Here is a 23,827-nt window from a genome sequence, read left to right as displayed (position 1 = left end):
AGGCTCTCTGTCCTCACATGGTGGCGGGGTGGCCACTTAGCTGCCATAGTAAGAGAGAGTGCTTCTCTCCTGCTTGTCCAGGGCCAGTCCCATGAGGTCTCTCATCAACCTGGCTCCCATTTGGTGCCCATCCCTGAGTCAGTCACATGGCAGCAGAGGGGTGTTGTGGAGTAGGAAAAGAGGAATTGATGCTGATCGACCAGTAATATCCCCAAACCTCTGAAATCACTGGCCTGAGGCTGGCAAGGGCAGGGGGTTCAACAAAGGAAATCAGGGTGCTGTTACCAAATCAGGGGGAGGGATACCAAGCAGGCAAACACAACCAGTGTTGAGTCAGAGAGCCACTGGAGATTTCCAAGCCAGGGAAGGAGAGGACCTGACATTCACCTTGAGATGACCATTCTGGCTGCCGAATGGAGAAGAGATAGGAGGACAGAGTGGAGGTGGGGAGAGGCATTGGGGCAGCGGGTGATGTCGCGAGTACAGGAGAGAGGGACGATGGTGTGGCTGGGCTGGTTGCCACCAGGAGCAGAGATGGATGAGAAAGAGGCACGGTGCCAGAGCTAGGTGACAGACTGGGCAGGAGTGGGGACAGGCAGAGCCCAGTCTAAGAGCCAGGGTTTTGGCCTGAGTGGTCGAGATAAGGAGCTTGAGGAGGTGCTGGTGTGGGGCAAGACCGAGTGTTCGGCTTTGGCTGAGCTGCATTTGAGGAGCCCTGGGACATCACGGGGAGGAGTCCTAGAGGCATTTCTTTGGCCTGTGGAATTCTACTCCTGGGCATTCTTGTCTGGTTGTTATGAAATATGAGAAGGATGAATAAATTGCATAACGCCTGCTCTGCCCAGTAGAATGCACTAGAACCAAGGGAGGCCTGCCCTCCAGAGAGTTGGGACAGGAACAACTAACTTGCTGGGCTGTTTGCAGGCAATGTGTCCCTCTAAACAGCATGTGTCCATCCCCATTCCTCCCTTAAGAGTCAAAAGACCTCTTGAAATCCTTGGGCAGCTAGGTGATCAGGAACAGCAGGCATGCGGCATCCAATGAATGTTGGCCAAACTGACAGGGTCCCTGCCCACAAGAGCGGTGGGGCAGCACGGATGACGTGGAAGATGTCTGGGCTGACAGCTGAGACACACAGCGCAGAAGGTGTGGCCCACGCAGCAGAGGCCTTGGGGGTTCAGAGGAGAGAGGGTTAATGCAGGTGGTTGGTGGTGTGATCCGGGCTGGTTTCCTGGAGGCAGAACTGGAGTGCCTCAAAAATATTCCAGGCCAAAAAAAACCCCCAAAATTCCAGGCCAAAGGAAAACCATAACCTCAGGTGTCGGGGTGCAAGCCTAGGTTTAGGGGGCACCCCACCCAGCTCCAAAGCAGCTGGGTCTCTGAAACGTTCTAAGTTAGATGAGGACACCAGTGCCTCGGGGACCTCTTCCACCTCTTGAGTTCTCCAGTGAGGGCTCAGGGCCCTCCAGGCTTCCCTCGTCATCTGAGGAAGAGCCAGTAGCTCCCTCTTATTTCTCTACATCTGTGGCAGCCCTCAGCCCGCTGCCCTGCAGAGATTTCTCTGTCTGTGCCCCTCCCCTGAGCCTGCCCCTCCCCCAAGGCAGGGAGCTGGCAGGGAGCACTGCCGACACCCAGCTTGCCTTTGGGGGGTGGGGGAGGGGTGAGCGCATGCCAGGGCAAATGCCCCCCTGGGCGGAGCTAGAGGCAGCTGGGAAAGGCCTGGCCTGGCACTTCATGGGTGTGGGGAGGATGTGTGGGACTTGGGGGATTGTCTGCCAGCTCCCCTCTCCAGGTCCTGGGCAAGAGGAGGTGTGACAGGGCTGCCAGCACAGCCTCCGTGGACCTAGGTTGGCCCCAGAGCTGGCAGGCCCCAGGCTAGTGAACGAGCAGGGGAATCAGCTTCCCATCCATTAGGCCCCTGGCCCGGGCTGCTAATGCCCGAGCGGACATTCTGCTCTCAGCCCTGGTATCCACTTAGGCGTCGTTAATATTTTACACCGCAGAGCCAGAGATCAATGTCTTGTTTCTAGCTCAGTGTTTATGGGCAGTCACTGAAGCTTTCACAGCGGAGATGCTCGAGAGTACCAGGGGAAACTGAGGCAGGGAGCAGGGCTGGGGCAGCTCAGGAGGACCCACCACCCCCCGAGATGGCTTCCTTTGCTTGCTCTCTTCTCTGCCCCCCTATCTATCTTAGGTCTGTCACCCTGTACACATCCTGCTCCAAGAACAGGGGCCATCGGAGCCTGCGACACATGCCAGTCCTTGTCTTATTCAGTCTTTTACAAGCCCCTGGAGAGGTTGGATTATCACCCGCATTTTACAGATGAGGAACAGGCTTAGGGAGGTTTCGTATCACTGGGCTCTTAACCAGGCTATTGAGCGAGGATTGGTGGGAACTAGCTGCGACACAGGCTAGATTTTGCTCAGCACTTAAGTGTGTAAATTAGATGGCAGGAGGCTTTTTAACCTTTCTAGACTTTTACAAACAAGCAACTCATGGGCTCTAACAGAACCACATTCTCCTGCAATCGTTAGCATCTGTACTTAGACCTCTTGCCTTTGGTCAGTGGAGACTCACCACATGCCCACTTAAATGGAATTGAAAGCTGTGCATTTACAGTTCTTTAAAAATATCTCCAATAACTCAGTCTTTTAACCAGGTGTGTTAAATAGTGAGGTTGAACTGCACAGGCGGAAAGAGACGTCACAGCCTCTCTCTGCTTCAGCTTCCACCAGGAGCAGTGCGGTTTCCTGGGACAGCATCTGCTCTGGGATCCAGCAGGCCTGGGCTGCACCTGTATCCCCTTCCATAATCCACCCTCTAGGTCTCGGTTTTCTCACCTGTAAAATGGGGGAAGAGGAATGCCCACTGGGGGAGCCCTTAAGGATTACAAGTAAAGCTAAAGGCTTGGCTCGCTTGCAGCTCCTGCGGGGCCCTCAGCGGCTCACGCGGCGGTTTCCCGCCCCTCTCCGCCCCGCCCCGCCCCGCCCTGCCCTGCCCTGGGAACTGTCCCCTGCGCCTGGGACGCAGTACACGCTCAGTATTTGTTGAATGAATGACAGAGTGGGTAGCAGAGGCTCCATAAATGGAAGCTGCTATTGTTCAGCCCTCAGGTCCAAACAGGGTTAACGCTCACAAGCGTGGTACGGGGCTGGATTTCCCCCTCCACTAAGACAACAGAGAAAAGGAGAACTTAGTGTTCACAGCAGCGCACGCTTCCAAGCGCTCGGAGTCTTGGGCTGGTGAGGACACCGAGGTGCGGAGCGCCCGCTGGAGGGCAGCGGAGAGTCACGGCTCCGGCCCTCAAGTCCCGGAGTTTGGGGGCTTGGCGGATTCCGGGCTCCGCCCTGCCACGCCCCCTCCTCTCCCCTTCCTTTCTCCTTCCTTTCCGCGGCTTTCCTTTCCTACCCAGTGTCCCCAGGCAGGAAGAAAGCGATCCACAAACGATTTAGCACTCCCTTGCACTGCCCGCGCGTAGCACTTGGCATCCGCTCAGCTCTTTCCCACAGCCGGAAAGGCAGGCACCAGCCCCTCTTTGGGGAGGAGGAGGAGGAGGAGGCGGCAAGTCCGTGACTCGACCAAGGTCACGCAGCAAAGTCAGAATTTGAACTCAGCTCCATAGACTAATGCCAAGGCCCAACTCCCTCCTAAAGCCTCGAGCGCATGCGGGTTTCCAGAACTGGAGAACTTTGGATACCAACTTTTCCATTTTCAGCGGGGGCCAGACCCGGGCCAAGTTCAATCTCCGGCCGTGGGCTGATGGTTGTAGGAAATACCCTGGGTCGAGAGGGCTTCCCGGATCCTCCTAAGGCCAGCTCTGCGCTGGCCCGCCGGGCGGAGATTGGCGGTGGCCAGGCTCAGTGCTCCTCAGCCAGGAGAGGGGAGCCCCGACTCCCCACGGGGAGCGGCGCTGCGGCTCCCTTCCTCTCCGGCCCCGGCCCCCTCCCCAGCCACTCGGCCCCACCCTGCACGGGCGGTTCGGTGAAACCGCCGACCGCGCGGCCCCCCGTGGGCTGGCGGGGTAGCGGTGGCTCGGAGCCAGACTCCGTCTCGGGGCTGGCCCGTGCGGGGCGGGGCCGCCTCCCTCCGCCCCTTCCCGGGCTGGCGCGGGGGTGCCGCAGGGGACTCCTCCCCGGGTGGTCGCCGCGCCTAGGCCAATGAGCGCGCGGGGAGCCGCGATGGAGGCTGGGGCGGCCGGGAGCGCCCGGGAACGCCCGGGTCCCCCGCAGCCGCCGCGCCCCCGCGCCCCGGAGCCCGTGGGGCTGGAGAGGGGGCGAAAGAGGCGCGGCGCCCTCGCCGGGCATGGAGGCACCTCTGGCCCACGCCGGCCGCCCAAGCTGCGCTCCGCGCCGCCGCCGCCGCCGCGCCTCGAAGTTTGCCGGCTGACTCGGAAAGTTGCGCTCTGCTCGGCCGCCGCGCGGGGTCCAACCTCCTGGCCGGTCCCAGCTCGCCGCCGCCGCCCTCCGCGGGGCCCCGGCCCCGCCGACACCCTCAGCCCCGCCTGCCGGGAGCATGTGAGCCGCGGTCTCCCCTAGAGGCCGGGCAGGCTGCACCGGCCCCGGTGCCTCCAGAGGCAGCGCGCGGGCGAGGGGCACGCCCCGGCCCCAGGCAGCCCGGGCCGCCATGGGCATCCAGGGCATGGAGCTGTGCGCCATGGCCGTGGTGGTGCTGCTGTTCATCGCCGTCCTCAAGCAGTTCGGCATCCTGGAGCCCATGTCCATGGAAGGTAACGCACGGTCACCCGCCCCTCCGCTGCCCTGCGCCGGGGGCCAGCGGTCAGAGGGGAGGGAGCAGCACTTGCGCTCCGGGGTGCGGGTTCTCGGGTCCGGCGAGGAGCGGCCCTCAGGGACGCTGCGCTCCGCGGCCCTGCCCGCCTCGGCCGCCGCCCCCTCCCGGCTCCGGAGGGCTGGCCTGGGACTAAGGGGGCAGAGAGGGCTTGGGCTCCGAAGAGTCCCGGAGGGGATGGAGCCGCGGCGCTTGGGGTGGGTGTGAGATGCCAATGACACCTTGAGAGGGCACCCCTGGCTGTCCTAGGCCCGCCGGTCTTAGCCGCCCGCAGTGAGCACCGCCGGCTTGGCCGCCCTGTGGTGGGGGCTGGCACAGGGTGAAGATAACGGGAAGGACCCTCAGCCCAGGGCGTCAGGCTGCAGCAGCGAGTAACATAAAACCTCTGCTGAGTTCTGCTGAGTGATGGGCCGTTCCTTCGACTCTTAGCCCACAGTCCCGTTCCCCAGGCAAGGCTCAGGGATAGGTAACCAAACCCTCAGGCGCCACGTTTTGGTCCCAATAAAATATTAACTGAGGAGACAGACTTACTCTTAAATCAGACACTGATGGCCTCCCTGGGACCCCTGACAGGGACCCTTAGAGTTGCTTCCCAACCCTAGGTACCTCTCTCCCACTTCTGGGCAGGTTAAAAGGAGCCCCTCCAGGACACACCCATTGTGAAGGGGACCTTGACCCACCAGGGCTGTAACTTATCCTCTGTGCCCTGAACCTCTGGACTGTGGGGACGGGGCCAGCCGGTCCTGTTCCTGTCACCTGTGTACCCCTGCTGTCCTCTCAGAGGAGGATGGGCATCCTGCCTGCCTCAGCACTCTGCTGACCTTGCCAGGCTCCAGCTCCTGGGACTGAGACCCAGAGGCCTGGAGAGGGGAGGAGGAGGAACCTGTCCTTGCCGCTGGACTGCCCCGCAGCCCCTCTCTCTGGCCTAGGGATGAGCCACAACCCCCTGCAAACGGCTGCTGAGGGCAGGAAGGGGCCCAGGGCCAGGAAGCAAGGCCCAGCTCCATTCAGAGCCCAGGGCTGGCTCTTTTCCTGAAGTCCACGGCCATGTGCCCTTCAGAAGCCACTGGGCGGCATCACACCTTTTCTAGGTGAGTTCAGGAGGCCCAGAGAGAAGGGACTTGCTCAAGGTGGTTCTGAGAAGTGCCACCTTGAACTTTACATTTTAGTTGGGGAAGAAAATTGCCCAAACTTGGCCTGCACTTGGCTGGATGGATACTGACCCTGGCAGGAGGAATCTATGACAGGCGACTCCATAGGCAATACAGGTAGGGGGAGGTGGGCATCCCACACTGCTGTGCCCTGAGGACCCACGCTTCCTGGGGACACTAGCCTGCCCACTATCCCCTATCCTTTCCCCATCTGGAGACTGCAGTGGGGTGGTTGGTACTGGGGAAACCAAGGCCACTACATTGCTCTTTCCCTGTTTCCTGGGCCCTCCTGGGACCACCAGAGGCCGGGAGCAGCAGCCAGGCTCACTCTACTTAGTACTACAAACCCTTCTTAACTGAGCCCAACATGCTCACAGGTCTGGCAGCCTGAAGTTTACCTCTGTGATTTCTAAGAGGGATTTCTTTACAGGGTGGATCGGATGCGCAAGACTACGGATGGTTTATTCAACTTGCTAAAAAAACCCACTTCAGGCTCTAATGAGTTTGTCTTTTCTGGTATATTTGCCCATTTGTGCCCCTTGGAGTTCTGGGGTCTCGATGCGGTGGGAGAAGCACAGAGCCTCAGAGTCAACCAGGTCTGAGTTGGGATCCTGTCACCCACACATACTGGCCGTAAAGCTCCTTAACTTGTCTGAGCCTCAGCTTGACTATCTGTAAAGTGGGGCCAATAATTCCTGCCCCATGGGGCTGCGGCACACTTTAGTCAGTAGGGTTTTAATGGCCCCCAGGATTGTTCTTGGTGTGTAATAAATGCACAAACGTTGTGAACCATTGCTATCTCCAATAATTAGCGATAGAATGATCACTCTTAATAGCAGAACTGATTCACAGATGAAAACATTCTCTCACTCAGACAGGCCTCCCCTGCCTGCGTCAGAGGGAGGGAGTTATAAGTACCAGATGTTCCATGTTGATGGGGAGTGGTGCCCACTAAGTGCCTGGAAGGACCCATTGGTCAGGCAGTGTCTAAGGGACTGTCATGGACCGTGAGGAGCCCAGACCCTTCGGCCCCAGCCTGGAGGTGAGCTGGCACTGAGGGAAGAGGGCTAGTGCCCAGCTCCCCTCCAGGCCTTCTCGTGTGCAGTTGGATGTGCTCTTGTCCTCTCTGAGCCTCCGTACTTCTCATCTGTAAGAGACCAGAGTTATGGTGCCCCTGGGGATTGTTAGGAACTAATGGATTTGAGTTCTAGGGACGAAGGCTTCCAGAAGTAGATGCAGAAGTTGAAAGACCTTCCTCTCTCCGCCCTGTCAGTCTCTGTCTTGGGGCGGCCCCATCGCGGGGAGTTCCAGCCTGGGTTGGCCACTAGCTCACTGGGTGACTTTGGTGCATCTAAGCTTCTGGAACCTCAATTTCCTCATCTGTAGAATGAGGATAATAACAGAATATTTTCTCTTATACACCTCACAGGGGTGTGGTGAGCTGAAGCACTTTGAAAAAGTTGCAAGCGAGACTCAAATCTAAGGGATCTCAGAATTGCGGGCACACTGGTAAAAAGTGAGCCTGGGCTGGTAAGCCTGGTGCTTATTTGCAAGGCTGGCCCAGCCCTGACACCAGACTTTCTCGTCCACATCTGTGACCCAGGGCTCGACTTTGGCTGCTGCCTCTCTTATCTCAGTTCAGATTTCCCAAGTTCTAGACTAGTAGCTCTTGACCGAGGGCAGTTTTGCTCCTCAGTGGATGTTCGGTAATGTCTGGAGGCATTTTGGATGTCACAGTTGATAGGGAGGGTACCACTGGCATCTAGTGGGCAGAGGCCAGGGACGCTGCTAAACATCCTGCAAGGCACAGGCAGCCCTCACCATGAAGAATGCTCAGGCCCAATGTCCGTGGTGAGGAGGAGCGTCCTTGCTCTAGAAGGAACTCTGACCTGGGGCTAGGAGAACTGCCTTTCAGCTCTGATGTGGTCCCTGACCTGCTGTCCTTAACTTGGGAAACTCACGTTTCCTCTCTGAGCTCTGCTTCCTTGTCTGTAAGTGGGCGGTTGGATTAGAGGCACCATCTCCCCTGGGAACTTTCCCTGACCCTTCTGGATCCCTGCCCCTCAGGTTGTATTAGATGACACTGTCCTGAAATTTTCTATGTCCCTGTCCCCACCAAATGTGAGCTCTCCAAGGGCGGCACGGACTTGTGTCCATACACTTGTGGCCCCCGAGTGTGCCCAGCACTGCCTGGCAAACAGCAGGTGTTGAGTCTGTGTAAACCATATGCCATTTTCAGCCACACTTGTTGGGCACCCATTGTATGCCAGGTAGTGTGACGCTGCCAGGAACGCAAGCAATGCAGGCTCTTGACCCTCCCTTTAGGGCAGCCCTGGGAGATGCCCTCTGAGGGAAGGGTCCCGCTGGCTGGGGTGGCGGCAAGGAGGCTGGATAGTGAGGGCCTGAGTACAGGTAGGTATAGAGAACAGAGCAAGAGAGAGTAGTGCCCACGGCAGAGATACGCACAGCCTGGCCCACCACCCTGTTGCTCCCTCTGAGTGGCGGCCCCAGCCCTCTGCAGCTGCCCTCTGCACAGCTGCCCTTGGGGGCCCAGCCTTGCAAAGGTGACCCGGGAGCCTGGTGGGTCCACAGCTGACTCTTGGCTTGGAGCAGGCCCACGGGTCTGCTGTTACTCCTACTTCTTCTCCTGCTCTTCTTCCCCCCCAACACCCTCTGCTACCTTTGCTGAGGGCGTGGTGATGTTCTGAGCATCCTGGATTCCCTTCTCCTTGGCGGGGTCCACCACTCTTGGTAAATTGCAAGTCCCTCAAGACTCCTGCAGCCCCTGGGCAGAGTTTCCAGATCTGGGATGCTAATGATAATGACAGTAGCCGGCATCTAGTGAGCGCTCTCTGCACTAGGCACTTTATACACATCATAATTTTGTCCTCAACAGCAGACCCACTTTACAGATGAGGAAACTGAGGCTCAGGGAGTGGCAGAGCTAGTACCTTTTCGAACTCTGGTGCACCCGTCCTGGATGCATCTCTAACTGCACGGCTAAGGCGGCTTTGGACACAGCTCTGTGTCCCGGCCTTCTACAGTGCAGGTGTCAGGAGTCCGAAGTGGAGGCAGCTGTTTGGGTTCATATCCCAAGTGGGAAAAGTCTCCCTCGTAGAGCTGCATGAATGTGCGCAAAGCTCATAAAGCAGGGCCTGGCATGGAGTGAGTGCTATATGTGTTAGCTCTCGTCATTTCTTACCAAAAATGTCCTAGCCCAGATTTCCCCCAACGTCACACATCACTAACTTGTGCACTAGAAGTTAGCGGGAGAGGAGGGTGCACTTGACAGGCACTGCACCACGGTGGGTGTCCTTCACTGTGTGCTCTGTAAAGTCCGGGCTCCTGGGCCCCCGGGCCTGGGAAAGGGAAAGAGAGAGGCAGGCTCTGTGTGGGTGGCTTCTGCAAGACAGGGAGGTGGGCTGGAGCCCAGGCCTGATGTTGCTGTGGGCTGGGGGACTTAGGCAAGGCCCCCTCCCCACCTCCCCAAGTCAATGCCTCGACGGTTGCACATCTAGACACAGTCAGAGGTTTCAAAGCAGCTTGATGGAACCTCAAACGAAGCCTTGCTTAGAAGCCTGTACCCCCGACACATAGGAAGGGCGCTGCTCAGATTGAGAAGGGAGTCTTGCCCCACAGGCCTCCCCTTACCCCACGGCAGTCCCTGGGGCTCCTCTGTGGGAGCCCAAGATCTAGGTGTCACTTGACCAGCAGAGAGTGAGGGGACCACATGGAGGCCTCAGAGGCCCCAAGAATGCAGGAACTGTAGAGCCTCCCGTTGGTAAATCAAATTAAGCTTCATGTTGTAACCCAGCCTTGGTGTAAGGAAGTCCCTGAGCTTTCCCCTTGATGACCACACGGATGCCTTGTGAATTCTCAAATTCAATCACAACAAAGCCCGGTGCCCCCGCCTCGCTGGCACCCTGATCCGGGGCTGGTCTGCCTGTTGGCTGTGCCAGTGCCCCCCACCCCTGGTTCCTACGTGTGCCAAGTCCTCGGCTGGATATGCCCATTCACTGCAGGCTGCAGGAATGCACCGCAGCCCACCGAGGGCACGCTGACCAGCAGCTGGGTTCAAGAGGGATTGGAGCCATCGAGTGTGGACGGCAGCTTGGAGTTTTGCTGCAAAGGGGAGCAAAGCTGGGTGCTGGCTGGCAGGAGAAGCAGCCTAGTGGGGTGCCTCGCAGAGGTGTCGGGGTAACCAGGGTTGTGGGAAGGCTCCTGCACGCGGGCAGGTGAAAAGCGCCCCTCACCCCGTACCTGGTGCCCTTAGCTCAGAGAATGAAAGACTCGGAGCCACCTTTCCCAAGCCCCTGCAGGTGCGTCCTGCGCAGAGGGGGCTGCGTGGAGTGGGGGACGGGAACAGGGACTGAGACTTTTACGCAATGGGAAGAAAGCCTGGTTTGTCACCTATCAGGCTGTGGTACGACCTTGAGACGTTTAGCCTTAAAACAATTCTCTTCAAGCCTCATGCTATCACTCCTTTGACAAAATGCTTGTTTGATAGAGAGGTGAAATCTGTATTGCTGACCCCCTGGTTATCAATGAATACTACTTAATGGGGAGGGGATGGCCCCGGACTAGCCCCTAGAGAGGGGAGGGGAGGGCTGAGCGCAGGGAGATGACAGAGGCAGGTTGACTTCACAGTTTTGCCAAACAAGGCTCCTCAGCGTGTTGAGGAAAGCCGTGCCGGTGGCTGTTTAGGTCCATTCATCGCCAGTGCACCTGTGATTGCAGAAGGAGGGTGTGATGTCTTGGGCAGCTCCTAAGAGATCTGGCTGCGTCTCCACTGAAACTAACCAAAGAGGGAGGAACCTGTGGATTTCTCCTGTGCAAGAGCCAGGAGAGGTCTCCAGCGCCCCTGGGAGCAGGTAGGGTCCCTGGCACCTGGCCTGACGCTGTGGGCATCAGGAAGGAGCCGGGCTCCCTGCTCCTGAGACGACCCCGCAGAGCCCAGCGTGAGGCCAGCGGGCTGGGCAGGATGCTGTGGCATCGGGCTTCTGGAGGAAGGGGCACCCAGCTCCTCAGGAAGGAGGGTGGGGAAGGGTCCACAGAGCCCAGGAGTCGGGTGGGCGTAGAGAACTGGTAGCTATTTCCCAAGCCAAGAAACAGGAGGGATTTCCTCTGCCTCTTGTATTCTGCCGGTCCAAGTGCAAGTGTCAAAGTTAAAAACTTGACTCTCACCTGTTTAGGGAACAAGCAGGAGAGCAAAGCTGTTTCAGAAACTGATGCTACATAGGAATCAAAACTGGTAGATGTTCCAAAGGGCAAATTAATAGCCAGTAACTTTAAGGGCCATGTTTTCCAAGGATGAAAATCATTCCGTCCCTAGTGGACACAAGTCATTTGCAACCCATCAGTCTGGTTGACATCTAGCTTCGCAGCACCTGGGCTCTGATGGATAGAAAATAAGTCAAGCAGAGTTTCCTAAAGCAAGTGTTCTAGTGTGACGTTGAAAAGCCCTTGGTGATCTTTCTGCCTTATCTTCCAGTTCTGGGTAATTAACACCTGCGTCTTGGTGGAAGGCACCAGCAGTCACTTAGTCTCCCAGGTCAGAAACATGAGGTCATCCTGGGCTCTGCCCTCCCAGCCCTGGTCCACTTGGTAGCCAGGGGCAGTGGCTTCTTCCTTCTTGACACCTTCTGCCAGTCTCTCTTCTCTGTGTCACCTCATTTGACACCCGAGGCCAGAGTGGCCATTCTGGAATGAAGATCAGACAAGCCCTTCCTCCACTCTGGCACTTCCGTGGCTCCCGTGCCCATATATCCCTTGGCTCACCTTGGACCCTCTGCCCAGGGTGCCCTTTGACCGTGCTGGCATTGCACCTGAGTCTTGGAGTATCACCTTTCTCTCTGATTCCCCACCCACCCCCTGCCCAACAGGTGTGAACCACATGGCATGTTGCTTCAGGAGGTAAGCCTGGACTAGAAACATTAAAATTGACACCCAGGGGCCATTTAAGGACTTTGGTGCAGGAGGTTGTTGCACGGAGGGGTACCTGAGGATACGTCTTCAGCAGCTTCCTCCAGCGCTATTTCAAAAATAGACTGGTGGGATCCAGGGCAGAAGCAGGGAGAGAAGCCAGGAGAGATGATGGAGCCCTGGAGTCTGGTGGAGGCAGTGGAGGTGGGAGAGGGGCTCAGAGGCAGGTGCAGGTTGAGGGTAGCGCTGGCAGGGTTTGCATGGGGATTGAGTGTTGGGAGGAAGGTCTATGCCCAGGGTTTCGGCATGAGCACCCACAGGATGGAGTTGTCGTCCATTCTTGCACCAGCCTCACAATTTTTATTACAGTGATTACGAATATGTGTTAGTATCTAATAGGGAAAACTCCCTCTTTACTCTTGCTTTCTAGATTTTTATGGATTTTTTAATTCCTCGTTATACATTTCAGAGAAAATTTATCAAGGTCTTCAAAAAATCCATCTGGATTTTTGATTGAGATGGTGTTGAATGTACAGTTTATTACAGGAGAAATAACATCTTTATAATGTTATTATGGTCCTATCTAAAATAGAATGTCTCATTTATTCAGATTATCTTTCTATATAGCAGTCCTTCGAGTTTTGGTTAATACTTAGATACTTTTAATTTTTATTGCTATTATGAATGTTATCTTTTTTATTATATTTTTTAGGTGGTTATTACTGGTGTAGAAAATTGCTATTGATTTTCATAAATTAATCTTGCATCTGGCAACTTTACTCAACTCTCAGGTACATTGATTCTTTTTGTCACTGTAGGGACCATACCATCTATAAATAGTGTTAGTTTTATCTTATACGTCCCAACTCTTACGCTGTTTGGGGTTTTTTCTGTTGTTTTTTGGGGTGTTTTATTTTTGCCTTTTTCAAGATTTCCTCAGAGCATTGGCCGGACATCAATTAGTGGTGACTGTGGCCAACCTTGGCTTGTCCCAAACCTTAAAGAAAATGTGTCTGAGCCTTTAACGTTAAACCTAATATCGTCTGTAAATAAATATATGGTTTGCAAATATAAGCTGCATCAAGTTAATAAAGTTCTCTTTGATTCTTAGCTTGCTAAGAGTTTTTGTCTATTTATTTAATTATAAATAGATGTGGATGTTTATCAAATGCCTTTTCTGTATTAGGATTTTCATATGATTTTCTCTCCTTATACTCTTACAAATAAAACCTTCTTGATCCTGGTGTACTTTAAAAAAAAAATACAGTTGGATTCAGTTACCTGACCTGACATTTGGTTTAAGATTTTGCATCTATGTTCAAAAGTGAAATGGGCACATAATTTTCTTTTTGTTTATTTGTTTGTTTTTCCAGCTGTATTGAGATATAATTAACACGTAGCATTGTGTACATTTATGAAATGATCACCCCAATAAAGTTAGTTGATACATCCATCACCTCACATAATTACCATTTTTGTTGTTATTGTGGTGAGAGCATTTAAGATCTGCTCCCCTAGCAACTTTCAAGTATACAATACAGTTTTGCTAACTGTAGTCCCCATGCTGTACATCAGATCCCCAGAACTTATTCTTTTTTTTTTTGGATAGTTACATTTTTTTTCTTTAAATTTATTTATCTATTTATTTTTGGTTGCGTTGGGTCTTCGTTGCTGCGCGCGGGCTTTCTCTAGTTGCGGCGAGCAGTGGCTTCCCTTGTTGCGGAGCACGGGCTCTAGGCGCATGGGCTTCAGCAGTTGTGGCACACGGGCTCAGTAGTTGTGGCTTGTGGGCTCTAGAGCTCAGGCTCAGTAGTTGTGGCACACGGGCTTAGTTGTTCTGCGGCATGTGGGATCTTCCCGGACCAGGGCTCGAACCCGTGTCCCCTGCCTCGGCAGGCGGATTCTTAACCACTGCACCACCAGGGAAGTCCAATTTCATTGATTTTTGCTTTTCCTGCTTCCTTTCTTCTGCTTGCTTTGGGTTTATTTTACTCTTCTATTTCTAGTTTCTTTAGGTGGAAGCTTATATTATTTATTTAAAATCTTTTCTCTCTTCTAAAATAGGCATTTATGGCTTTAAATTTACCTCTAAATACTGTTTTAGCTGCACCCCACAAATTCTGATATATCTTTTCATATGCATCCAGTTCAAAATATTTCTGTTAGCTGCCAGTTATTTTCCTGCAGAACTTGATTTCCATTTGATGTCATTTCCCTTCATCCTGAAGTTCTTCCTTTAGCATTTCTTGTAGTTCAATTCTGCTGGCAACAAATTCTCTAGCCTTCACTTATCTGAAAATGCCTTTATTTCACCCTTCTTTTTTTAAAGATCACTGAATATAGAATTGTAGGTTAATAGATTTTTTTCTTTAAAGAATTACAGGTGTTGTTCCATTGTCTTTTGATCTCCATCATTTCACATGAGAAGTTAGCTATCTTTCTTATTGCTGTTCTCCTGTAGGACCTCCCCTTCTCCAGTGGCTACTTTTAAGATTGCCTCCTTATCTTTGGTTTCCATCAGTTTGATCATGATGTTCCTATGTGTGGTTTTCTCTTTATTTATCCTTTTTGGGTTCACTGAATTTTTCAAATCTGTGTATTGATATTTTTCAACAAATTTGGGGAAATTTTGGCCATTATTTACTCAAATATTTTTTATGTCCCACTTTCTCTTTCCTCTATTTCTGGTATTTTAATTACATACATATTAGGCTGCTTGATATTGTCATTAAGACTCTATGCATGGTTTTATTAGTATTTTTTTCTCTTTGTTTTCAATTTGGATAATTCCTATTGACCTGTCTTTATGGTCACTGACCTATTTTTCTGTAGTGTCTAAACTTAAGTTCATCAAGTGAATTTTTTTTTTAGATATTGAGTTTTTTTTCAGGTTTAGAAGTTCCATTTGGTTCTTTTCTTTGTTTTTTTTTTTATAGTTTTTACTTCTCTGCTAAGATTCCCATCTGTTCACTTTTCTTTCCCTTAATACTTTCAACATATTGGTACTAATTGTTTTAAACTTAAATAATAATTCTAATAATTTAAAAACCTATTAATTCTGATGACTGCTTTATCTCTTGATCATTGGGTTACATTTTCCTACTTCTCGTGTCTTTTCATTTTTTATTATATGGTGGCTACTATGGGTGGTATATTATAGGGAATCTGGACTATATTATCTTCATAAAAAGCCATTGAATTTTAGTTTGACAGCCACTTAAATTCCTGGCAGATCCCTTCATCTGCACAGACTTTATTTTAGACTTTGTTAGAATAGGTTTGTTTTAACTTTGTTCTTAGTTCTAGAGCATGGTGCTTTCTCCCAAGGCATGGCCTTTCTGGGGTTTCAGCTGAATGCCTGAAGTTCATAGGGAAGTATCTCCATTCTAGATGAACCAGAACTCCCAATTTTTTTCATCATTGCATGAACTCTGATATGTCTTTTCAGGTCTCTGTCCTACTACCCCCCAACAGCTGCTCACAGCTAGGCCTTACGGAGTCTCATTCAGAACATGTGTAGCCCAGCTCTTGGCCAAAGCCCCAAGGGAAACGCCACACAGAATTCTGGGGCCCCATCTCTGTGCAGTTCCCTCCTCTCCAGGATGCTGCTCTGCAAGTCCATCTGTCTCAGCAGCTCCAAACTCTGATCTCTGCCTCATCAGCATTTCCCCATGTCACAGAAAGTGTCCCCAGCCCATACCCAGGGTGAATGTGGAGCTCGCTTCATATGTTTCCCTCCTCCCAAAGATTGTCGTCCTGTGCTGTAGTCCAAAGCCTGCTAATACTTGCCTCACATATTTCTTCCAGTTTTCAAGTTGATTGTGGTGGGAAGGTAAGTCTAACACTCACTACCCCATCATGACCAAAGGCAAAAGTCTAAGCGTTATGTTTTTTAAATTGAGGTATAACTTACATACAATACAATGCACAGATGTTAAATGTTCAGTTGAGTAAATTTTGACAACTGTATACACCCTTTTAACCACCACCTGCTGTACTGCTTTCTAATGCCATGCATTACTGTTACTTGTCCTATAATTTCATATAAGTGGAATCATAAAGTATGAACTCTTTTACCTCTGCTTTTTTTCTGAGCATAATTTTTGAGACGCATCCATGTTGTTGTATATATCAGTAGTTCATCCTTTCTTAAATGGAATATACTATTCTGTTATGTGAATGTGCCACAGTTCCATTCTTCTGTTGATTGAGTAGTTTCCAGTTTGGGACTGTTATGAATAAAGCTACTATTAATATCCTTGTACAGGTCTGTTTGTGGACGTATGTCTTCATCTGTCCTAGGTAAATAGGTTATAAGGTTGATGTATGTTTGACTTTATAAGAATCTGCCAAGCAGTTCTCCAAGATGGTTACACCGTTTTACACTTCCACCGACGATATATTATATGAGAGTTCCAGTTGCTCCACATCTTCACCAACATTTGGTGTTGTCAGTGTTTTTGAAATGATAGATCCTTGGGTATGTTGCATTGGAATATCTGCATTTCTTTGACGATGAATGCTGTCAAGCATCTTTTCCTCTGCTTATTGACCATTTGTATCTCTTCTTTTGTGAAATGGTCTAGTCTTTTGCCTATTTAAAAAATTGAGTTATTAGTTTTATTTCTGTTGATTTGCAGGAGTGCTTTCTATATTCTGGAAATGAGTCTTTGTCAGATATGCGTACTGCAGATATATTTTCCAGTCTATGACTTGCCTATTGAGTTTGTAAATGACTTTATTGCTTTTTCTCTATGTTTGCCTGTTTTCTTTTTCATTAATTTCTACTCTTATTTTCGTTATGTCCTTTCTTATAACTTTGAGTTTAATTTGCTCTTATTTTTAGATTCTAGAAGCTTATATCGCTGGCTTTACACCTATCTTCTTTTCTAATAAAGGAATGTAAAGCTAAAAATTTCCTTCTAAACACTGATTTACCTGCATCCAGAAAATTATGGTATGTTGTTTTCCTTATCATTTAATTCAAAATATTTCAAAATTCTCTTTGTGATTTTTCTTCTCTAACCTAGGAGTTAATTAGAAGTGTGTTGTTTAGGGAATTCCCTGGCAGTCCAGTGGTTAGGACTCTGCGCTCTCACTGCCTGGGGCCTGGGTTCAATCCCCAGTCGTGGAATTAAGATCCTGCAAGCCACGCAGTGCAGCCAAAAAAAAAAAGGAAAAAAAGTGTGTTTTTAAATTTCCAAATATTTGGGATTTTAAATATATCTTATTGTTTTAGATTCCAATTTAATGTCACTGTGGTCAAAGTCTAACACGCTGCAGGGTGAACCCTGTGAGGCAGCCTCTCTGATGACCCACCCCGGGCCTGCAGAGCCTCACACACCTAGCCTGATCCGGCTGAGCCCTGTGCTGGCCCAGCTCCGTGCCAGCTCCGTGCCTGGGCCTCTACCATGAGCACTGCCTCTCAAGAGCTCTCTGCAAATTACCCAGCAGTCAGGCTCTGTTGCCTTGGTCCATCCATGCACCCATTCTGCAAGAGAGCTATTTCCTTCCTTCCTTCTCTCTAAATTTCCAGTACCTCCTCCCCCCCACCATCCTTACCCTCAAGTTACTTCCTACTTCACAGAAGAAAATTCCCCCAAGCTCCTACCATCACAGAGCCTTGATTGCTGAGGCCGTGTTGCCGGGCTCACCCTGCAGTGGGAGCAAGCAAACAGCTGTGCAGGTAACCATGGGCTCACAGTTCCTTGGGGAAGAGGGGAGACTGGATGGTGACAGAGCAGTGGGGATGGCACTGCCCATTTCAGTGGGAAGTTCTATAATATGTGAGCCTGCTACTCAGCAAGGGGTAGGTATTCAATGCCATTTTGTTTATAGCTTTGTTTTATATTTTAAACTTGATATGTGCCGTACTAAAATAAATTAGGAAAATGTAAAAAAACCCACAAAAACCCATAAGTAAAAAATTAAAGATCACCTGAAATCTACCTCCCCTGCAAAAGGTAGCCATGGTTAGTTAATATTTTGATGCGTGGTTATTAAAGAAAAGATCTGGTCCCTGCCCTACAGACCCCTGAAGTCTGACCTCCTACTCAAATGTGAATAAAAGCCCCAGACCAAATGCAGCTGGACAGCAGCATGTTAGGCTGGATGAGCCAAGAGGAGTGGCCTCCCAATTCCTGGGGGAAATCGGGGCGGGGAGAGGTGCGTGGAGGAGGTGGTCCAGGAATTGGATCTTGAAGGTCGAGGTCCCCTGTGCTTGTCTTCTGTTGTTTCCCCTCCCACGTCCCCTTGTTCAGTGTCTCTCCAGGACAAGACCTGCTCCCAACTCTCATCCCCATCCCACCGTGTGGCTGAGAGGGTGGCACGCTCAAGGTGAGGCCAGCGGGCAGGGCCCACTCTATGTGAGGAGCAGGGCAGCAGAGAGACCAGGAGGCACAACTCCTGAGTGTGCTGTTCCTCTATAGCCTGTACATTTGTGCAGTGCACAGCCTGGGTCACTGTACATGGTAGTCGCTCGAGGAGAGTCCCTCCACCCCTTACTTCCGCCCCTTACAGTGCCCACACTGGAGCAAGATGGGGGCGGGGCCGCATGTTCCACCCTCCTGGGTCTGTGTCCCCCTCCAGACAGCAGCGACAGTGAGCTGGAGCTGTCCACGGTGCGCCACCAGCCGGAGGGGCTGGACCAGCTGCAGGCACAGACCAAGTTCACCAAGAAGGAGCTACAGTCCCTCTACAGGGGCTTCAAGAATGTGAGTGCCCCCCATCTCCCCAGGAGAGGCCCTGATCCCCCCGGTTTTCCTGTCCCTGGCTGCAGGATGCAGGCAGACCTTCTGGACACTTCCCATGGCACAGTGAATATCCCAGGGCCTTTATGGGGCTCATGTTTTGTGGGAGAGCTGTCTGGGGGGTGGGCCAGGTCCTAGAGTCAGTGTTCTGAAGGCACCACACCCCCTTCCGTGTGTCTCGATGCTGGTGCAGGGGAGGAACCTGTAGAGGGACCGACCTGGCATGAGGGGACTCACCACCCCCTCTCGCCGTGCCCACCCCACCAGGCTTTCCCCAGCCCTGGGCTGGTGGAGCCCAGCGGTGCCTCAGGCAGCAGGTGTCCCCCAGAGGGAGGAGAGAGCCCAGGCCCTGTGGAGTCAGGGTGTGGGACGGGGGTGGCTGGGATTACTGAGAGGGGTGCCTTCCTGCTGCAGGAGTGCCCCACGGGCCTGGTGGATGAAGACACGTTCAAACTCATTTACTCGCAGTTCTTCCCTCAAGGAGGTGAGTCTGAGCCCAGGCCCCCTGTTCCTCCAAAGTTCCCGCTTCGCTGTGGCAGCCCTGCAGAGGGTGGGCATCCCTTTTATGGGGAGGGGACCCTCACCCACACACACCCTCCCCAGCATCCCTTGCCCGGTGCTGCCTCCATCCGGCAGGCAGTGGGGGGACTCCAGCCCAGGACTCAGCAGGAATATGCTGCGGGTGCTTGGGGTAGGGGCTCAGGCGGCCCCGACACTCCCAGCCTTGCTCTTGGTCTCCCCAGATTCCACCACCTACGCGCACTTCCTCTTCAACGCCTTCGATGCAGACGGGAACGGGGCCATCCGCTTTGAGGTAGGTCCCTGTCGACCCCTCCCACGTCCCCTGGTCCTGCATCTCCCGGCCACGACGCCACCCCCTTGGGGCCACCGGAGGCTCAGACTTGACCCTGATGTAAACGGTCCAGTGTGTCACCCAGGGAACGAGTGGACTCTGCTTGGCTGGCCCTGGGCCTGACTGTGAAGTCAGTGAAATTTGATTTTGCTGTCTGGCCACCCTATTCTCAGCCTTTCCTTCCACTCCAGCCCCGCCAAGCCAAGGGAGCTATTAAGGCACACTGAGGCGGTAGTGACCCAACGTGAATTTGCATTTGAAAGGGGGTGAGGTTTAACTAGAGGTCTGTGCTAAGGGGATCTGGGCACCCCGCCCTGGAACTTACCCCCTTGCCCGAAAACAGGCAGAGCCTCCCCACCCGAGCAGGCCCAGGGGTCGTCCCAGCAGCACTGTGAGCGAGCCTGCCTGGCCTCCCCCCACCAGCCGCCTGCCCCCAGGAGGGCCCTGCCTGGGTTCTGTGCGGCAGCACGTGGGCTCCACTGAGGCCCCAGCTGCGGAGCCCAGGCCCCTAAAAATAGCTGCAGGAGAAAAGCTGAAACCTCTTCGGAGAGGAAAACCTAGTTGAGAGCCAGGCTTGATCGATAACCCCGCAGCTCGGCTTCCAAGGCCAAGGGCGGCTGACAGGAAAGTGAGAGAGAAAGCCCCTGCACCAGCTGGGGTAATAATAACTCGAGATGCTACTCAGCTTCCCTCATCGCTCCAGCTGGTCCGCTCACTGACCCTCGGCCGGGGTGGGGCAGCCCAAGGCCACGGCCAGCTCTGTGACCACAGGGGCCTCACCTTCCCCGGGCCACACTCTTAGTGTATTTGTGAACTTGTAGTGTTTTCAGCTTTTTTGTTTTCAGTTCTGCCTGCACATGGTAAAAATCCAATCCGTATAAAGGAGTAAACAGGGAAAATTCATTTTCCTTCCCTGGTCCCACCCCTGTGGCCAGTTTTTTGTGTATCCTTTAAGAGGTACCTGAGGCTTCTGGGAATGAAGTGTGAGAAGCAGTTGTGTGACAGACCCAACCAGGACTTTGATGATGGTTTCTCTTGTTCAGGAATCAGATGACCAGACAGCTTAGCAGGGCCCCCGCATAGTGGCGGGTGTCAGGAAGGTCTCCATCACCCTCCTGTGGTCGCCTCTCACCATGGTCCCTTTAAGGTGGTCGATGGTGGGTCTTTGTTGGGGAGGTGCTGTCAGTGGCTGAGCGGGGGGCGCTGGGGCTGACCCCCTTCTGCTAGGCACCTTCTCAGAAGGTCATGCTTCTCCGTCTTGAAATTAATTCCTCTGATTTCTTATGGGGAGGTTTGTTTACCTTGGGGACCTTCTTGTTTGTTTACTTTCGGCATCTTGATATCAATGCTCTGCTCTAGGAGGCCTTTTTCAGGAAGGGAGGAGGGCGTGTGTCTCCCAGGGACCTTCCAACGGGCAGGGCCTAATCCTGGGTGCACGATGGGTGGGGATCCCTGTGGTCAGGAAAGATCCGGAGGGGCTGGGGGGAGACACTCAGCCCTCCTCGCTACCTCAGACCAAACCTCCCAACGTGCTCTTAGAACAGAAAGTCAGGTCAGCTTATCCATATTTACAATGATCCCAATCCTTTGTGTATATTCTTGAGATAAGACACATACATATTAATTAGAGTTTACTGATATGGTGAAATATTGTAACTTCCCTGCCCTCACCTGAAAGAGTTAAGTAGATGGCAGAACAAGCAAACCTCAGCACTGGTGACTGCCCTGTCCGTTACCTGCCCCTGCAGTAACTCGCTCCCTGTGCCACTGGCCAAATGACGGCTGTGGTCAGTACCCTTGGAAAGGCCTGCAGCCCCGTGACCTAATCACCCCCGCCCCACACTGAGCTCCTGCTCTGCTCTCTGGGGTGTCCCAGCCGGTGTCGCTGAGGAGCCCCTCAGGCACAGCACAGAGCAGGGGCTGTGGATATGACAGGCTTCATACACCTCGGCATTGAGACCAAGGAGCTCCAACGAGCGACAGTCCCACGTGAAGCTGTGCTGTGTGCAGCTGGAAATTAGAACCAGCAAGCATCTGGACGTGGGCTGGCTAGGCTTGGGGTCATCTGTGTGTGACTGGGGATGGGCCAGTGGTCTCGCAGGGGACATTCCGACCCACCTCTCTCCTAGCACCGTCACTATTATGCTACACACCCGCTAAGGGACACCGAGTAGGGACAGTCCTGAGCGTGGCTGACCACGAGGGCTTCTACACAGCATCTGAGGAGACTAGCTGGGAGGACAGTGGTGCCGGGGTCCCCCCATGCCCACACGGGAAGAGTGGGTCCTGTGTGGGACCCGCTCATTCCCTGGTGCCCAGCTTAGGAGTCCGAGCCTTTGCTTCCCACTGGGAAAGCCCGTCAGACCCCAGGGAAGAGGGCGTGATGTGGCTTCCGGGATGCTCTGACTCTCACTCCTTCTGTAAACCGTACACGAGCTCAGCTTCAGTGGTTAGCATTCCTCAAACTCAGGCACCTAAGAAATATCACACTGTGTCTCCCTTCGTATATCTTTATTTTCTTCACTTATACACACACAGGACTTTCAGACTCCAGTAGACTTACAGGATGTGCTTTGGAAAAACAGCAGTGACCACCCCCCAGATACACCCGAGGAAGGAACCACCTCCCTTGTTTTAGCCGATTGTCACTCTTTGTCTCCTTGTCGCCTAATAGCATCCTGTTATTGCTCCTTCCCGACTGCCCAGCTTTAGATGCTGCCCGTTGACTCTCTGCACGGGTGAGGAGTTGGGTCTTCTGCACACACACCTTTCCCATCCCCTGGCTTTCCAGAACGACGGGATTCAGATTGGATTAGCACTCTTGGTTTACTCATGATGTGAATTTGTTCCCCAGCTGAGCCTTGCAGTGAACGGTGATTACGTTCCCCTTTCCTGCACACATTTTCATTTTGCCTTCAGTTAACTGTGGTCCCGATTTGTCATTTGCCTGGTGTGTGTGACCTCATCAGTAATTCAACTCCGTCCTTCTCCAGTCATCTGACTGGGCATCTCCCTAGCCTTTGACCAGCTCCATCATCCTGGTGCTGGGTGCCCTCTGGGGACCTCTTCCCCTCTCTCCTGGGTTGGGTCTCCTGGTTCTGGAATCCTTCATCTTCTTCTTCCTTGCTTTACTCTCTCTTTTCAAAAGCACGTCGTCCAGGAGTTTCCTACAAAACAGTATGTGGGAGGTAATTTCTGAGCCCCTGGACACCCGGAAGTGACTTCGTTCCGTTCTCACTCTTGCTTGATCTGTTGTGTGGGACCAGAGCTACGGCGGAAGCCGTCCTGCTGATTCCTGACCCTGTGTACAGGACCTGATCTTGTTACTGTTGTCGTTGTTTCTGTTTGGTTTTGTTTTTCTTTCTGGAAGCTTGTAGGATCCTGTCCTTGCACCCGTTTTCCGAAGTGTCTCGTGATGTATGCCTGCAGGCCACACTGTGGGCTGTTTCCCCGCATCGTTAGGTCCTCGGCAGGACCTGAACACTCACAGCCTTCCCCTTCATTGCCTCTTGGACACGCTTCCCTCCATTTCCTCCGGCTCTTCCTGGAACTCCAGCTGGTCAAGTTTCGGTCCCTCTGGAGTGGACCTCTCATTATCCGCTTTTCTCTCCTATTTTCCAGCTCTGCCTTTTCACACTGCTTTATGGAAGAGTCCATGTGCTTTTCCAGCTTCTTCTGAGTCTGTCATTTTGCTTTCTCATTTTTAATTCCCAAGAGCTCTCTCTTGTTCCCAAGTATTCCTTCTTTATAGCACCCTATTCTTATTGTAGGGATGCCAGATATCTAATCTCTGAATCTAATAGTTTATGTTAAGTATTTTTTTCTCCTGGAATAATTTTTTGTTTCTTCCAAACTGCTTTTCTCTGTTTCCCTTAGTCTTCATTTCTCATGATACAGGCTTCCTCTAATCCAGAAAATATAAAATTTGAGTGGGGGGAATTCCCTGGCGGTCCAGTGGTTAGGGCTCAGCACTTTCACTGCTGGGGCCTGGGTTCGATCCCTGGTCGGGGAACTAAGATCCCACAAGCCATGTGGCATGGCCAAAAAAATAAAAAATAAAATTTGAGTGGGACCAAGCCCCTTGGTGCAAAGCCCTGTCCCTCCACAGTCCGCTTGTCCTCCATTCTCCCCCATAGACTGCCCTTCTCTGCTCCCCTTCTTTCGGAGCAGCCTGAGAGGACCCCATGGGGCAGGGAGGGCTCAACCTGCAAACCTTCCAGAAGGGGCAGGAAAGACTTGCTTTCTACCAACTGTTATAACAAAACAGTTGAAGTTTTCACACGGAAGCCATTCGAACGTTCATTCACATTAGTAATAAACTATCTGTCACACCTGTGACTGCACACAGGTATGGCATGACCCCAGA

The 23,827-nt window shown here is 52.4% G+C and overlaps 1 protein-coding gene across 5 annotated transcripts in view; it reads left to right on the top strand.

Annotated features, from left to right (window-relative positions):
- Positions 1-23,827, top strand: part of KCNIP3 (potassium voltage-gated channel interacting protein 3) — an 87,871-nt gene that overhangs the window by 58,126 nt on the left and 5,918 nt on the right. For 4 of the 5 annotated variants that reach the window (XR_009009998.1, XM_057558815.1, XM_007197358.3 and 1 more), the window contains 3 exons: positions 18,448-18,572; positions 19,023-19,092; positions 19,352-19,422. Coding sequence is in view for 4 of the 5 variants with exons in the window: in XM_057558815.1 (XP_057414798.1) it covers positions 18,448-18,572; positions 19,023-19,092; positions 19,352-19,422 (266 nt within the window). In the remaining variant the exon portion in view is untranslated. Of the gene's footprint in view, positions 1-4,593; positions 4,728-18,447; positions 18,573-19,022; positions 19,093-19,351; positions 19,423-23,827 lie in introns of those variants that run through there. The other variant, XM_057558814.1, reaches the window with a different exon arrangement.

This window comes from Balaenoptera acutorostrata, chromosome 12 (assembly GCF_949987535.1).
Source record: "Balaenoptera acutorostrata chromosome 12, mBalAcu1.1, whole genome shotgun sequence".
NCBI lineage: Eukaryota > Metazoa > Chordata > Mammalia > Artiodactyla > Balaenopteridae > Balaenoptera > Balaenoptera acutorostrata.
The sequence above is the reverse complement of the archived record's forward strand: the minus strand, read 5'-3'. Positions and strand labels throughout refer to the sequence as shown.